The sequence below is a fragment of the Oryctolagus cuniculus genome, chromosome X (genome assembly GCF_051225735.1).
Source record: "Oryctolagus cuniculus isolate XC-2025 breed Fujian yellow rabbit chromosome X, ASM5122573v1, whole genome shotgun sequence".
NCBI classification, from domain to species: Eukaryota; Metazoa; Chordata; class Mammalia; order Lagomorpha; family Leporidae; genus Oryctolagus; species Oryctolagus cuniculus.
This window is the reverse complement of record NC_142888.1, coordinates 113,061,863-113,077,301: the sequence shown is the minus strand read 5'-3', so window position 1 is coordinate 113,077,301 and position 15,439 is coordinate 113,061,863. Positions and strand designations below refer to the sequence as shown.

At 41.6% G+C, this 15,439-nt stretch overlaps 1 protein-coding gene across 8 annotated transcripts in view; it reads right to left on the bottom strand.

Moving 5' to 3' along the window:
* Positions 1 to 13,105, bottom strand: part of ZNF449 (zinc finger protein 449) — a 34,998-nt gene extending 21,893 nt beyond the window's left edge. For 5 of the 8 annotated variants that reach the window (XR_011385470.2, XM_002720320.6, XM_089324241.1 and 2 more), the window contains exons 1-3: positions 12,953 to 13,082; positions 9,817 to 10,231; positions 7,964 to 8,168 (exon numbers count right to left, since the gene is read on the bottom strand). Coding sequence is in view for 7 of the 8 variants with exons in the window: in XM_002720320.6 (XP_002720366.2) it covers positions 7,964 to 8,168; positions 9,817 to 10,170 (559 nt within the window). In the remaining variant the exon portion in view is untranslated. Of the gene's footprint in view, positions 1 to 7,963; positions 8,169 to 9,816; positions 10,232 to 12,952 lie in introns of all 8 variants that reach the window. The other 3 variants (XM_089324239.1, XM_089324238.1, XM_089324240.1) reach the window with 3 other exon arrangements.
* Between the last annotated feature and the right edge of the window lie 2,334 nt (positions 13,106 to 15,439).

Here is a 15,439-nt window from a genome sequence, read left to right as displayed (position 1 = left end):
TCAATCCCATCAAGGTGGCATGTACCAATGCCATCTCACTAGTCCCAGTGATCAATTTCTGTTCACAATTGATCATAATGATAGGACTAAGAACCAAAGGGATCACATAAACAAGAATAGTGTCTGCAAATACTAGCTGATAGAATAAAAAAAGGAGAGCACGATCCAACATGGGAAGTGAGATACACAGCAGAGCCATACAATGGCAGATGTCCTAAACAGAACTCTGGCCTCAGAATCAGCCCTTAAGGCATGCGGATCTGGCTAAAGAGCCCATGAGAGTATTTCAGGCATGGAAAGCCAAGACACTCTGGCAAAAAAAAAAAACCTAAATGAAAGATCTCTGCGAGTGAGATCCCAGTGGAAAGAATGGTCATCAAAGAAGGAGGTACCTTTCTCTGAAGGGAGGAGAGAACTTCCACTTTGACCATGGCCTTGTCTAAATATGACCAGAGTCAGTGAACTCAGGGGGCTTCCATAGCATTGGCAACTCATGACAAGAGCCTAGGGTGATTACTGATGCCATAAACAAGAGTGTCAATTTGTTAAGTCAACAACAGGAGTCACTGTGCACTTACCCCTTATGTAGGATCTCTGTCCTTAGTGTGCTGTACATTGAGATTTAATGCTATAACTAGTACTCAAACAGTATTTTTCACTTTATGTTTCTGTGTGGGAGCAAACTGTTGAAATCTTTACTTAATGTATGTTAAACTGATCATCAGTATATAAAGAGCATCGAAAATGAATCTTGATGTGAATGGAAGGGGAGAGGGAGTGGGAAAGGGGAGGGTTGCGGGTGGGAGGGACGTTATTGGGGGGAAGCCATTGTAATCCATAAGCTGTACTTTGGAAATTTATATTCATTAAATAAAAGTTAAAAAAAGAAAAAGAAAAGAAAAAAAAGAAATAAAAAATTATAAAGAAATACTATAAACAAATGGATGGCAATAAAGTAGAAATAATTTTAGGATGAAATATACAAATTCCTAGAAACATACACACCATCCACATTGACTCAAGAAGAAACAAAGGGGTCTTTGTTGTGGTATAATGGGTTAAACCACCACCTGCAATGCCAGTATCAGTTTTGAGTCCCAGTTCTCCACGTATGATTCAGCTCCCTGCTAATGTGCCTGGGAAAGCATTGGAAGATGGTCCAAGTGCTTAGGTCCCTGCACCCAAGTGGGAGACCTGGAAGAAGCACCTGGCTTCAGCCTGGGCCAGCCCCAGCCGCTGCAGCCATTTGGGGAGTGAACCAGCAGATTGAAGATCAATCTCTCTCTAACTCTTTCAAATAAACAAAGATAATATTTTTTTAAAAAGCAAAGAAATAGAAAATCTTAATAGACCTAAACAAGTAAAAAGATTTAATTGGTAATCAGAACAATTCCCAGAAAGAAAAGCCCAAGTTTGGTGAATTCTGTTAGACATTTAAAGAATTTATACTGATTCTACATCATCTCTTCTTTAAGAATAACTGAACACTTTACTTACTTTACTGGTGTAAGGAAAGAAAGATATATAAATGGTATAGAGTTGAGGTTCCACACGTATTTCGATTTACAGTTAACAGATTTTTGATAAAGGTGGCAAGAATATTTATTGGGGAAAAATAATCTCTACAACAAATGGTCTTAAGACAATTGGATATTTGCTTACAAATTAATGACATTTATTTCCTATGTCATATCACATAAACAAATCAATTCAAAATAGATCAATGATTCCAACATAAGAAATAAATCCATAATACTCTTAGAAGGAAGCATATGCATTAATCTTTGTGATCTTGGAGTAGGCAACAATTTCATAAAAATGATGCCTGAAGCATAAGCAACACAAGGAAAATTTAACAACTCTTCACAAATGCAGTAACTCTTCACAAATACTTCTAAAAACTAGAGGAGAAAAGACTTCCCTACTCATTCTATGAAGTAATTATCACCCTGGTAACAAAACCATACAAAGACAGTAAAAAAGAAAAGGAAACTAAGACCAGCATGTCTTATTAATATATAGGTAAAAATTTGAAACAAAATACTAGCAAATCAAATACAGTAAAATATAACAAAAGTACACACCAGGACCAACGGGGTATTTATCTCAGATATGCAAGATGGGTTTACCATTTAGAAACTAAGGTAATACACCATTACAATAGAATGGCAAGCAGAAACTACATTATCATCTCAAAATATGCAGAAAAAGTTGACAAAATTCATCCCTGTTTCCTGATAAAAACATTAGAGCTAGTAATAAAAGGAAACTTCCTCATCTTGATAAAAGGAAACTACGAAAGATTCACAGCTAATAACATAACTATTGGTGAAAGACTAAATATATTTTATCTGATATCAATAACAAGACAAGGAACAAAACACCTTCTATTCAATATTGCACTAGAAAGCCTTGTCAAAAGAAATAAAACATACCAGCTTGGAACATAGCAAGTGATACTAACTCTTTTCACAGAAGTCATGATATTGTATATAAAACAATCAGAACTAAAAAACAAGTTCAGTAAGTTTTTTTAAGAGATGCATTTATTTATTTTGAAAATGAAAGGTACAGAAATGGCCACAATGGTCAGAGCTGGGTTGGTCCTCTGCTGCTACTTTCCCAGGCACACTAGCAGGGAGTTGGATCAGAAGTGGAGCAGCCAGAACTCGAACCAGTGCCCATATGGGTGGCTGGTGTTGCGGGCAGCAGCTTTACCCACCACAACATAATGCCAGCCCAAAGAAGCAAAGTTTTAGGGTAGTACAAGCCTAGAGGTCCAGAAGATCTCAATATCAAAGTCAGGAAAAAGAGTTTTGAGAATGACAGATACTATCTATCTGGTTATTCATATCCTATAGAGCATGAACTTGAAATGCTTAAGGTTGCAATTTTCCGTACATGTTGCTTTGAAGACAGGCCTAGACCCTTTCCTTGGGAGAAAGGGAAACTATAACCTAAAACCAAGCAGGTGTGTCTCGTGGGCTTCCTGTTTTGGCTCTCAAGTCCTGCTACTATTTTCTGTACAGCACCAAATAAGGAGGCTTGGGTACTTTCACTTTTGTTCTTCATCCCCAGCATTATACTCCTAGCGCCAGCTTTCAAAAAGCTTGGCCCAGCAGTGTTGTGGTGCAGTGGGTTAAGCAGCTGCTTACAATACCAGCATGCTATATAAATGCTGGTTCAAGTCACTGTTAATGTGCCTGGGAAAGCAGTGAATCCATCCATGTAGGAGACCAGGATGGAGTTCCAGGTTCTTGGCTTTGGCATGGCCCAGCCTTAGCCATTACATCCATCTGGGGAGTGAACTAGTGGACAGAAGATCTCTCTCTCTCTCTCTCTTTCTCTCTCTTTCCCTCCCTCTTCCTCTCTCTATAACTGTGCTTCAAAATAAATAAAATGAATCTTCAAAAAAAAAAAAAAAAAAACAAAAACCTTGGTCCCCAATTACTTGCCATCAGTCATTCCCCAGACCCTGGATGCAGAGAACATGTGCTTGTATTTCAATTTCTTCATGGATGTTAACCTAATGAACTTATGTGTGTACACACCCCACTCCAACCCTCTCGCCCTCAGCAACATTTAGATACTCCTGGATGCTATCACCAGTTTGTACTCTGTGTAGTCTCACAGCCTATGTCAGCTAATGCTACTTCCCATATACCTTTGGCCCCATTATACATTGAATAAAATACCATTGCTAATCCTGAATAAAACTGACACTTATTTAAAAGGTTTCCAAAGTTATAGCCTACTCCTGTATGCCAAGATGGTGAGAAAAATCTATATCTCTTACATAGCCAAGATAAGTGAAAGTCAGAAGAATTTGGCACTTTCATATGCTATGGTGGGAAAACAGACTGGTACAATAATTTCAGGGGACAATTTCATAGTATCTATATACTTTTAAGCACTCATTAATGAATTGATCCCACTTTTAGAAATTTATGCCATCAACACCTGCATACAGGGCTAGTGTTTTGGTGCAGTGTGTAAAGCCACTGCCTGCGACACTGGCATCCTGGATGGGCGCTGGTTCCAGTCCCAACTGCTCCACTTCCCACCCAGCTTCCTGCTAATGGCCTGCGAAAAGCAGCAGAAGATGGTTCAAGTCCTTGGGCCCCTGCCACCCATGTGGAAGACCTGGATGAAGCTTCTCACTCCTAGCTATGGGGAAACTTCAAAAAGTTCATAGAGAATGGAATGAAAAGATAATGGTGCATTGTCCATGAATTTCTTGAAGTACCATCATATGTGTGCTCATTGCATGCTTTCAAGCTTGGCTCCATGGCTTTTGGGTCCATGGTAAATGGAAATAAGAAAGCAGACCCCAGAGCCTACTTCTGTCAGTGGACTCTTCTATTTATCTTCTATGTACACTAGTCTGTGAAGCTAGTATTATCACCTGATGAGTAGTTTTAAGTAATAGAGAAAACATCAACAGTTGATCAGCTGATAGAAGAGTCCTGCAGGCAGAAACCAAAACCTTCTCATGTCTTCTGTGTTTGAGACATAGTTTGAATGTTAGTTTCCCAGTGACAAAAACAATGTATTGCCTAGGATGTTAAACTCATTTCCTTGCTTTTGTTGAGATTCATCATGACTATATTCTATTTGTTCTAATATAATTTAATAAATTCACTCAAAAATTAATTGAAGGAAAAGAAAAAAAGAATTTAGCTTTTATCTGAAAGACTGAAGTAAAAAGTAAAAGATTAGAAGCAGGGCTAGAGTTGTGACACAGCAGGTTAAGCTGCTGCCTGCGATGCCAGCATCCCATATGAGCATGGTTTCAAGTCCCAGTTGCTCACTTCCAATCCAGCTCCCTGTTAATAGCCTGGTAAGAGCAGTGGAAGATGGCCCAAATGTGTGGGTCCCTGACACCCATGTGAAACACCTGAATGGAGTTCCAGGGTCCCGGCTTCAGTCTGGCTCAGCCCTGGCTGTTGTGGCCACTTGGAGGATGAACAAGCAGATGGAATCTCTTTCTCTGTGTGTGTGTGTGTGACTCTGCCTCTCAAATAAATTTTAAAAATCTTTTAAAAAAAGATTAGCGGGTCCAGTGCAGCATAGGGTGCATAGTTGTTTTAAAGTATGCTCCCAAATTCTTTGATATTCTTTCCCTTCAGAGGGGGAACTTTATTTTCTTCCCCTGGAGTATGGGTTGGACTTAATAACTCTCTTTTAATTACAGAACATGGCAGAAGTGATGGTGTGTGACTTGAAAGCACTGCAGCATGTTCCTTTCTGCCTTTCTCTTAGGATCATTTTTTTTTTGGTGGGGGGAGGGGAGTAGGGGAAGCCTGCTGCACTGTCATGAAGACACACAAGTAGACCATGGAAAAGTTCCCTTAGCAAGGAATTAAAGCTTCCTGCCGGCTACTGCTGACATCTTGATAGCAACTACAAGAGAGACCCTTGAGCCAGAAACATCCTGAAGTTCCAAATTCTTCACTCTCAGAAATAATAAATGCTCTTTCCTTTAAACTGTTAGGTTTGGGGCCAGAGCTGTGATGTAATGGGTAAAGCCGCTGCCTTCAGTGCCAGCATCCCATATGGGTGCTGGTTCGAGTCCTGGCTGCTCCATTTGCTATCCAGCTCTCTGCCTATGGCCTGGGAAAGCACTAGAAGATGGCCCAAGTCCTTGGGCCCTTGCACTGGAGTGGGAGACCCAGAAGAAGCTCCTGGCTCCTGGCTTCAGATTGGCGCAGCTCCAGCCTTTGCAGTCAATTGGGGAGTGACCAAGCCCATGGAAGACACACACACACACACACACACACACACTCACTCACTCTCTCTCTCTCTGCCTCTCTTTCTCTCTCTGTGTAACTCTTTCAAGTAAATAAGTAAATCTTTAAAAAAAATAAGCAATTAAATTTTAGGGGTAATTTATTATGCAATTCACTACAAAGGAAAAAAGTAATTGCTGGTTAACAAAGAAATTATTTCATTGATGATCACCCCCCATCCTATGCTCAGGAATGAATTTATTGAGCTTCATTAACAAAAATTACATAATAAAGTCTCCATTGCACCAAGAAATATCATCACTCTAGTCATGAATTAGATATTACCAGATGATAAATCCTTTGATGCTATAATCTGCATACATTTAAGTTACAAGTATATGCTGATGTTTTACAGATAGCATTTGTCACCTCTAAATTTTACTTTTAATTTATACTTCACATGTCTTTCATCATCAAAAAGATACAATCTGATATTTCACATACACGCCAAGTGAAATCTCATCAACTGAAATGAAAGACCCAAAGCTTTGACAATGCAAACTGTGTGCCAATTTTACTGCTCTAATATTGAACTCCACGTTTTCAAAGATAAGCATGCTATATTTTATATTTTTAAGATCAGTGCCCCATTGCCTTGTTTCTTTCTCACAGCAGACATTCTTATATTATTGGATACTTCTAGTATCTGGAGTATCTGGCTTGAATTTGAATGGGGGACTTTTTTATACTATGATTTCCTCAGATCACTTTGTAGTTTTCACTTCCTGTTTGCAATGAATTTGTGCATGTTTTCAATTAGGTTAAATGAATATAATTTAATAAAAAAAATAAGGGGCTGGCGCTGTGGCATAGCGGGTAAAGCTGCTGCCTCCAGCTGCTCCACTTCTGATCCAGCTCTCTCCTATGGCCTGAGAAGGCAGTAAACGATGGTGCAAGTTCCTAGGCCCCTGTACTTGCGTGGGAGACCTGGAAGAAGCTCCAGGCTCCTGGTTTCAGATCGGCGCAGCTCCGGCCATTGCAGCCATTTCGGGAGTGAACCAGCAGATGGAAGACCTACCTACCTACCTACCTACCTACCTACCTATCTATCTCTTTCTCTCTCTCTCTCTCTCTCACTGCCTCTGCCTTTCTGTAACTCTGCCTTTCAAATAAAAAATCTTTAAAAAATATATGAGAGTATTTCATTGAAATAGAATTAAAAGATGCTTATTTTATGGCAAACTTTTTTTTTGAAATCCATGAAGAACCATGAACTTTTCTGTCCTGAGTGCAACAGAATCCCCTAGGTTAGGCACAGAGCTTAGTTCTTCTTCAGTACACAGAAGTTTGGTTGGATACACAACAGAAAGGAGTGGAAGCAGCATGAACAGCTGCAAAGCCCTGGCATTGTGCTTGTTATGGGTACAGCAGACACTTTTACTTTGTAACGTGTACTGTTCTCTGTGTATTTCTATTCTGTTCTCTGTGTACTTCTCTTCTGTGGTCTCAGCATTATACAGTCTCTTGATTGTGCCAATAGTTGAAGCTCTGCCTGCGGAACTCAGGGGAACGATTTCTGCCCAGACTTGGGCAAAAGTCTGAATGAGGGCAAGGGGAGGGCTAGGAGGGGGAGCACTGGTGAAAATGTAGGAAAGCCTCAAAGGGAAGTGAAATGCAGGGCCAACAGGGTTATGTGGTCCAAGTGGTCCAGGAGACCAGCATCTGGATGCTCACATGATCCTGAGTGCCCGGTCTGCTGGCTACCACTTCTACCTTTCAGTTCAATGAGATGCATGTTCCTTTACACTGTGGGAAGGGATGGATCTCTCCTGAAAGATCTGAAGAGTGAGGTTTGCATGAGTTCCTATGTTATAAAAGCAACTGAGGAAGACACAAATGTGACCACTGGACTCACAATAACACAGATCCCACTGACTGAGTAGAGAAACTCATCCTTATCCAGACTGGGCTTCTTACTCCCAGGGTTTTGCTGCATAACTTCTTGATTGAAAGCCTCCTGCACAAGGTCATTAGTTTAAAGTCTTCCTGATCCCATTCCATGCAGAGCCCTGTGTTGTCTGCTGTTCCCAGAGGGAGATTTCTTTTTCTCACTCTGTATCTCAGCATTCCATTTGCATTGGGACATCACTGTTTCTAACACAAACCTCAACCCTTGGTATTTCTTGAGTTCTCAAAACAGAAACGAAAGAAGTGAGAGGAAACTTTTGCCTTACCAGGGTCCAGAAAGGGCTGGCATTCTCCAGCAGCACCATAATTCAGCTCCTGAGGTCCTGCCTGTGGGATCCAGGGCTCTGCCACAGAGGCCTCCTGGACAGGTGCCATTACCTGGAGCTCAGGTGACTCCAGGTGCACATTTGGTGGCATATGTTCCATTCCCACTGGTGTCAGTTCTTCCAAAAGCATGTCATGCATGTCCACCTGTGAGACATGAATCCATCACTCCACAGTTTAGAGCAACTTGTTCTAGTAGAACTTTAATGAGAGCCATACATGTTGTTATAAATTCTCCAGTTGTCATATGAGTACAATTTAAAGAATAGACAAGGTCTATCTTAACAGTGTGTTTTACCTAATCCAATGAAAAGTATCAAGATTTCAGCATGTAATCAACATAAACAATTATGAGTGAGATATTTTACCCACTATTTTTTCTTCCTTACTAACTCTTATGCATGTGCTGTGTGTTTGACAGTCACAGCAGATCTCAATTTGTTCTGGCCACATTTCAGCTGCTTCAGAACCATGCATGACTAGTGGCTTCTACAGTGGGCACTGCATGTCTAGCCCATATGAAGAGAAAAAACTTCTACCAAAAGCAAAACTAGGAAAACAGAAAGAAGCCTTCAATTCCATGCTATCCAAGACTCCCTTTCAGGTTGGCTGCCTGCATTAAAGGTAACAGCTCTTACAGAGCCCCTATTCTCCAAAAGACCAGAGCACCCCTGTAGCCCAGTTGGAACAGCCTGTTCCCTTTTCCAACAGTTGTAGGCCTTTCTACAGCCTGGGCCTATGAAACTGGAGGTTTTGAACACAGGGCAGTGCTTCCAGCTCCATGGGGACACTGCAGATACACTGGCAGGTCACAGGTATTAGAATGTAGTGTACTAGAGATGAGAGTATCTTTCATGATGCAGAGTGGTTCTAGGTCACTACCAACTGTGATGTGACATGCCCTTTTCAAAAATTCATGTAGGTAACAAAAACCTGCCAAGAACCCCAACCTGTTGGTTAGATATAGAATATTTCTACCCATTCAAGCATGACTTGAATTTCCTAGCAATGCAGTACTGGGAAAATCAAAGGAACACTTCACTGCTTACAGCCTGCATATACCCAAAGAGAGTCATTTTGCCACTTCGGAAAACTAGATAGGAACAGCCACGCTGCTCATGGCCTTGGAGGGGAGCAGTCAGAATGATTGGCTGTGGACTCTCAGTGGCTATAATAAGCATAGATGCAGGCTTTATGCAACTTCAGAATGTTTCCTGGGGTAGTTGAACCCAATCACTTATTTGTAGAAGTGCATCTTTGTTCATATCCTACTATGTTCCCTATGCTTTATGTCCCTTCTAGACTGCACATGATTCAGGATTCCCAAATTCTATCTGTACATAGTCAGATAGTAAACACATTAGGCTTTGCAAGCCACATACCCTGACAGTTCTCCTTCTTCAAAATTTTTAAAGCCAACTTTGAACAAGTAAAAACTACTGTCAGCTATAAGCTTATAAACAGGTGCTTATAAGGTGTCCAGATTCGGTGTGCAGGCCATTGAGTAATATAGTAATGGTTTGGGTTGGCGTAGGTAGCAATTGTGCTACTTACAGATTTCCTTTAAGGATAGTAAAGAGGACATTACTCAGCATGTGTTCTAGAAGGGGTTGGGTCTGATAAGGGTGAGAACCACTGAGTCGTATGCTGATTCCAGCAGAAGAAGAAAATGAAAAGGACTGTTGGGAAATCTAGGGGCCAGGGACGGACACAGAGACAAAACATCAGGTCTAGTCCGAGCATCCTCGACGACTTCCTTTGGCCCAGGAACAAAGATCCCCCACTCTTTTCTCACCTGTGGCTCTGGTATCTCAAGTTCTCTCTGTAAGTCTTCTATCAGTGACACAACTCTTTCTCTATTCTCGGGGCAGTGTTCCCTCACCCAGGTCTCTATCTCCGTGGGCAAAATGGTTAGAAACTGCTCCAACACGAGCAACTCCAGGATCTGTTCCTTGGAACGCATCTTTGGCTTCAGCCATTGACAGCAAAGCTCCCAGAGTTTGTTGAAAGCTTCATGAGGACTGGCTGCTTCTCTATACTGGAATTGCCTGAAGCGCTGCCGGAACACTTCGCAATCAGTGTCATACTCTTGAAGCACAGAGCCCTGATTCAAGGAGGCCTGGATTGCACAACCCAGGGCCACAGCCATCGCCTGAGATCTCAGTTTACAAATTCTTTTTCTCTGTAATCCTTGTGGGAGTCACCTGCAGCTGAGGATAGGGAAAAACGGGAAATGAGAAATAGCAGAGTTTACAAAAGGCATTCTTAATGCCCTTCACTTACTTATTTTTACCACAGAACTATGAGCATTTTATAATCTTTCTGGTGCTTTTGAGAATCTCACAAAAGCCACAGACTTACTTCCTAGGGGAAAATATATGTATACTACCAATTTTGTATATAATTTCAAAGTTTTATAAAATCTCAAAGCTCATCCACAGGCCCTCTAGAATTATGATAACATGCAAGCAAAACATCCTACATCACGATTCGAGTTCAATTAAAAATTTAGTTTCTCACTCATACTAGCTAAATTCCAAATGCTAAATAGACATCATTTCTGGAAGTTCTATTGAAAGTAGTTGTTGTATTGCAATGGTTTAAGCTGCCACTTGGAATACCCACATTCTATATTGGAATGCTGGTTCAAGTCCTGGCTACTCTGCTTCTGATCCAGCTTTTTGCTAATGTGCCTGGGAAGACAGTGTACTTAGGTCCCTGTCACCTATGTGGGAGACCTGGATGGAATTCAACATTCCTGGCTTCGATCTGGCTCAGCTCTGGCTGTTGCCAGCATTTAGGAAGTGAACCATTGGATGCAAGACTAATCTCTTTCTGTTTACCTTCCTGTCCCTCTGTCATTCTGACTTTCAAATAAATAAATAACTCTTAAGAAAAGAAAGGTTTTTTTTTTTTTTTTGGACAGTTTGGTCCAGAATTCCATGGTTCCATATCTAAGAACCCAACTCTTAAATGAAACATCACAGGTCTGCTGGCATCTAACCCACTCCCAGTCTACTTCCAAGTGTCTTGTTCTTCTGAATATACATATATCTCAAAGAAATGCAGCAAGAATGCTAACAATACTTTTCAAATACTCTGAAAGTCCATCTAGTTTTAAGTGCTTTTCCTCTTTTCTCATTTGAAAGGCACACATATACATACATACATACACACATATAAAAGGGAGCTCCCATTCACTGGTTCACTCCCCAGATGCCCTCAACTGGCTAAGGCTGGGATCCAAGAACTCAATTCATATCTCCTGCATGGGTGGCATGGACTCAACCAGTTGAGCCATCACCCCTGCCTCCAATGGTCTGCATCAGCAGGAAGTTGGAGTTAGGACCCAGAGGTGGGTAATGAATCTAGGCACTGAGATATGGATGTGCATATTTTAACCATTAGGCCAAATATTTCCCTCTTTAAATATTCCTTAATAGCCTTCAATCAAGGCGATTTTAGGCATAGCCATGCTTTGCAAGGACAAAAAAGTCACCACACCTTCATTCTCCATACAAGGTTATGTGCAGTTCTGCCACTATCACTAAGATCCTCATGTTGCAATAGCATTCCAAGCGGCTTTCCTATGTTAAAAAAAATATACTGCAGCAGGCCAGGCCCTGAGAAATTTGCTCTTTACTCATAATGAAAGACACTTACGCTACCAGCCAGGCACTGTTCTAAGTAACCCAAGGTTATGAGCTGGGTGCTAGTATTATCCCTTGAATCCAGACAGGGGCCCTGAGGTTTGAGGCTTAGGGAGACTAAATAACTTATCCAAGGTCATATGGTCCATGCCAGAAGGAAACGATGACAAGGTTAGAACCAATAGTCTCCTACAGTTGAAATGTCTAAAAACATCAAAATGTTCTTAGTGCAGTCCACATCTACACAGGTCTGCACACCTATACTTGCTGGTGTGCAGTGGCTCCTCTCTCTGCATTTGGTACCTGTCCTCTTCCCTTAAGGTGATCACAGAGAAGACTCACTCTCTTCCCCACCCCCACCCCCCACTTTCTATTAACATGCACACTCTCCCCACATGGCCTGTCACCACGATGGGTACCCGACTTCAGAGGTAAATGAATTCAACTGCGATAATCTGCCAGCTGTGCACCCACAGACTCAGGGCCTCCGTCTGCAACGTGAGGAGAATCACGGCAGCTACTCCCTAAAATGTCCTGCTCCTATGCAACTGTATGGAGAGTGAGCAGCCACATGCCTGGCACACAGGAAGTGCTCAACTAACACTCACTGCTGCCCAGGATTCCTTCCTAGGAAGCTTCTCTTTCCTGAGCGCGACTCCTAACCGTCGCCAGACGACAGCCAGGAACTGCTGGTTTTGGCTGCGGACCCCACCCATTAATCTCCTGCAGCCTCACAGCTGACCAGCCCTCCCTCAACTGACCCAAAACCTCCCCCCACGCCTGCCGGGAAGGACCCTTCGCGTTTCTTTCCATGAGCCCTTCCCAACGAAAAGTTCACTTTACTGCAAGGCTAGTGGTTTCTCCCCCAAACCATCGTTTAGCGAACCCGCCGCCCTCACAGGCCCTCTGAGTAAAGCCATGTGTGGAAAGAGGGTACTTGGGGAACAGCAGGAGTGACACGTCCCTGAAAAATCTGAAAGCTGGTTTAAAATTGGCCGCCGTTGTCGCGGTCCCCGAGTGGCCCTGAGCTATGACGACCCGCCACCCCGAGGGGCGCTCCCAGTCTCAGAAGACTCCCAGGAAGGCCTGGCCGGGTCGCAAGGAGCGACGGCGGAGACCCTGACCGGATGGGGCCCGTAGCCCCTGGCTCCTCCCGGCGCCCACCGCTCGGGGCACAGCTGGAATCCACCAGCTTGCAAAGCTCGGGCCGGCGAAGGGAGCCCCGCTACCCGCGCCCGCGCCCCAGGGACGGCCACGCCCTCTGGCCGCTCCGGGACTCACCGCCTCAGCGCCCACGGTTCTCCCAAGCTCACCCGCAACTGCACAAGGCGCAGGCGCGCGACCGCGTTGCGGACTACAACTCCCAGCAGGTCTCACGTCGCCCGCCGCGTTCTGGGCGCACAAGGATGCTGACGCGAGAGGGGCTGAGAGTCTCTCTGGCTTCGGCCGATTTCAAGCTGTTTTGGAAAAGCTCCCGCTTCCGGTCTAATCACTTCTTGGTCCCCAGAGCCTGGGCTAATGAACCAAGTGAGGACTTCTTCCCGATCAGCCTTAGAATAACTGGAGCGGCTGGGAAACCTCCGTTAATTATATTATGGCCCGGTCAGTGATTCTCAACCCTGTCTGGGGAGACTTTCATGTGACAGCGTGTTAAACATTCAGATTTCTTGGTCCTACGTGACACTCTGACGCGCTGGATCTCACACAAATACAGGAATTCGCATTTTATTTATGTTATTTTTAATTAAAATGCAATTATTCAATAAATGTTTGCTCCACATGGTACTAATGTTGCAAACATTAAACAAGAAGAAGTGATAGAATAGGTAATTTTCTACTTAATCATATATATTTGAGAGAACATTTTTAATTTACGGTATACTCAAAGGTTTAATGCTCTACTAAATAAAGAGTTCAACAAGGAAAAAAATGAAAAAGACCATAGTTCAACAGGAATATAGGAAAGGCCTATAAACAATAATGATCTCAATTTCATTCCTATACACGTAATTTTAAAATAATCACAGATCATTACAACTATAGTAGTACATCATTCTTAACAATTTGTTTGGCAAAGATATAAAAGTTCGATAAACCTTTTTGCAGCAGTATTGATACATGCAAGCATTTCTGTTTTAATTTTTAAAAAAATTTATTCCCACATGTAAGGGAGAATATGTTGTATTTGTCTTTCTGTATCTGGCTTATTACACTCAACATGATGTCCTCCAGTTGCAATCATTCTGATGCAAATGATAGAATTTCATTTTTACAGCTGAATAATATTACATTGTGTATGTGTGTGTGTGTGTATATATATATATATATATAATCCGTTTTCTTTATCCATTCATCTGATGGTGGACACCTTAGTTGATTCCATATTTTGGCTATTGTGAATGGTGCTGCTATAAACATGATGGTGCCAGGATCTCTTTGTTACAACGTGTTCATGTCTTTTGGTATATACCCAGTAATGGGACTGCCGGATCATATGCCAGGTCTATTTCTAGTTTTTAAAGAAATTTCCATACTGTTTTCCACAGTGACTAAACTGATTTGCATTCCCACCAACAATGTATAAATAAATGTTCCCCTTTCTCCACATCATTGCCAGCATTTGTTACTGTCTTTTGGATAATAGCCTTTCTGACAGTGCTGAGATGATCTCTTGTTGTGGTTTTGATTTGCATTCCTTGATGGATAGTGATGTTGAGCATTTTCTCATATATTCGTTGGCCATTTGTGTTTCTTCTTTTGAGAACTGTATATTGAGGTCTTTTGCTTATTTCTTTTTTTAAAGACTTTTATTTAATAAATATAAATTTTGAAAGTACAACTTTTGGATTATAGCGGTTCTTTCCCCCATAACCACCCTCCCACCCGCAACCATCCCATCTCCTACTCCCCTCCCATGTCATTCTTCATTAAGATTAATTTTTAATTATCTTTATATATAGAAAATCAACTTAGTATATACTAAGTAAAGATTCCAACAGATTGTACCCACACAGACACACAAAGTATACAGTACTGTTTGAAGACAAGTTTTACCATTAATTCTCATAGTACAACACATTAAGGACAGAGATCCTACATGGGGAACAAGGGCACAGTGACTCCTGTTGTTGATTTAACAATTGACACTCCTATTTATGACGTCAGTAATCACCTGAGGCTCTTGTCATCTTTGCTCATTTCTTAACTGGAATGTTTTTGTTGTTGAGGTTTTGAGTTGCTGATGTATTTTGGATAGTAATCCTCTGTCAGATTAAGTAGCTTGAAAATATTTTCCTTCATTTTATCAGCTGTCTCTTCACTCTGTTTGTTTCTTTTGATGTGCAGAAGCTTCAGGTTTTGATATAATCCCATTTGGGTAGTTTTGCTTTTGTTGCCTTTATTTTGGGGGGTCTTATCCAAGAAGTTGTTACCTACACCAATGTCTTGAAGTGTTTCCCCTACATTTTCTTCCAGCAACTTCATAGTCTCAGGCTTAAATTTAGGTTGTTGATTCATCTTGATTTAAATTTGTATATGGTGAGAGATAGGGATCTAATTCCATGCTTCTACATCTAGTTTTGCCAACAGCATTTATTGAACAGTTCATCCTTACTTTTGTCAAAAATCAGTTGGCTGTATGTAAGAGTATTAATTTCTGGGTTCTCTATTCTTCCCATTGATCGATGTGTCACTTTTTATGCTGGTACTGTGCTGTTTTAATTACTTTTTCTTGAAAAATATTTATTATTTATTTATTTTGAAAGTCAG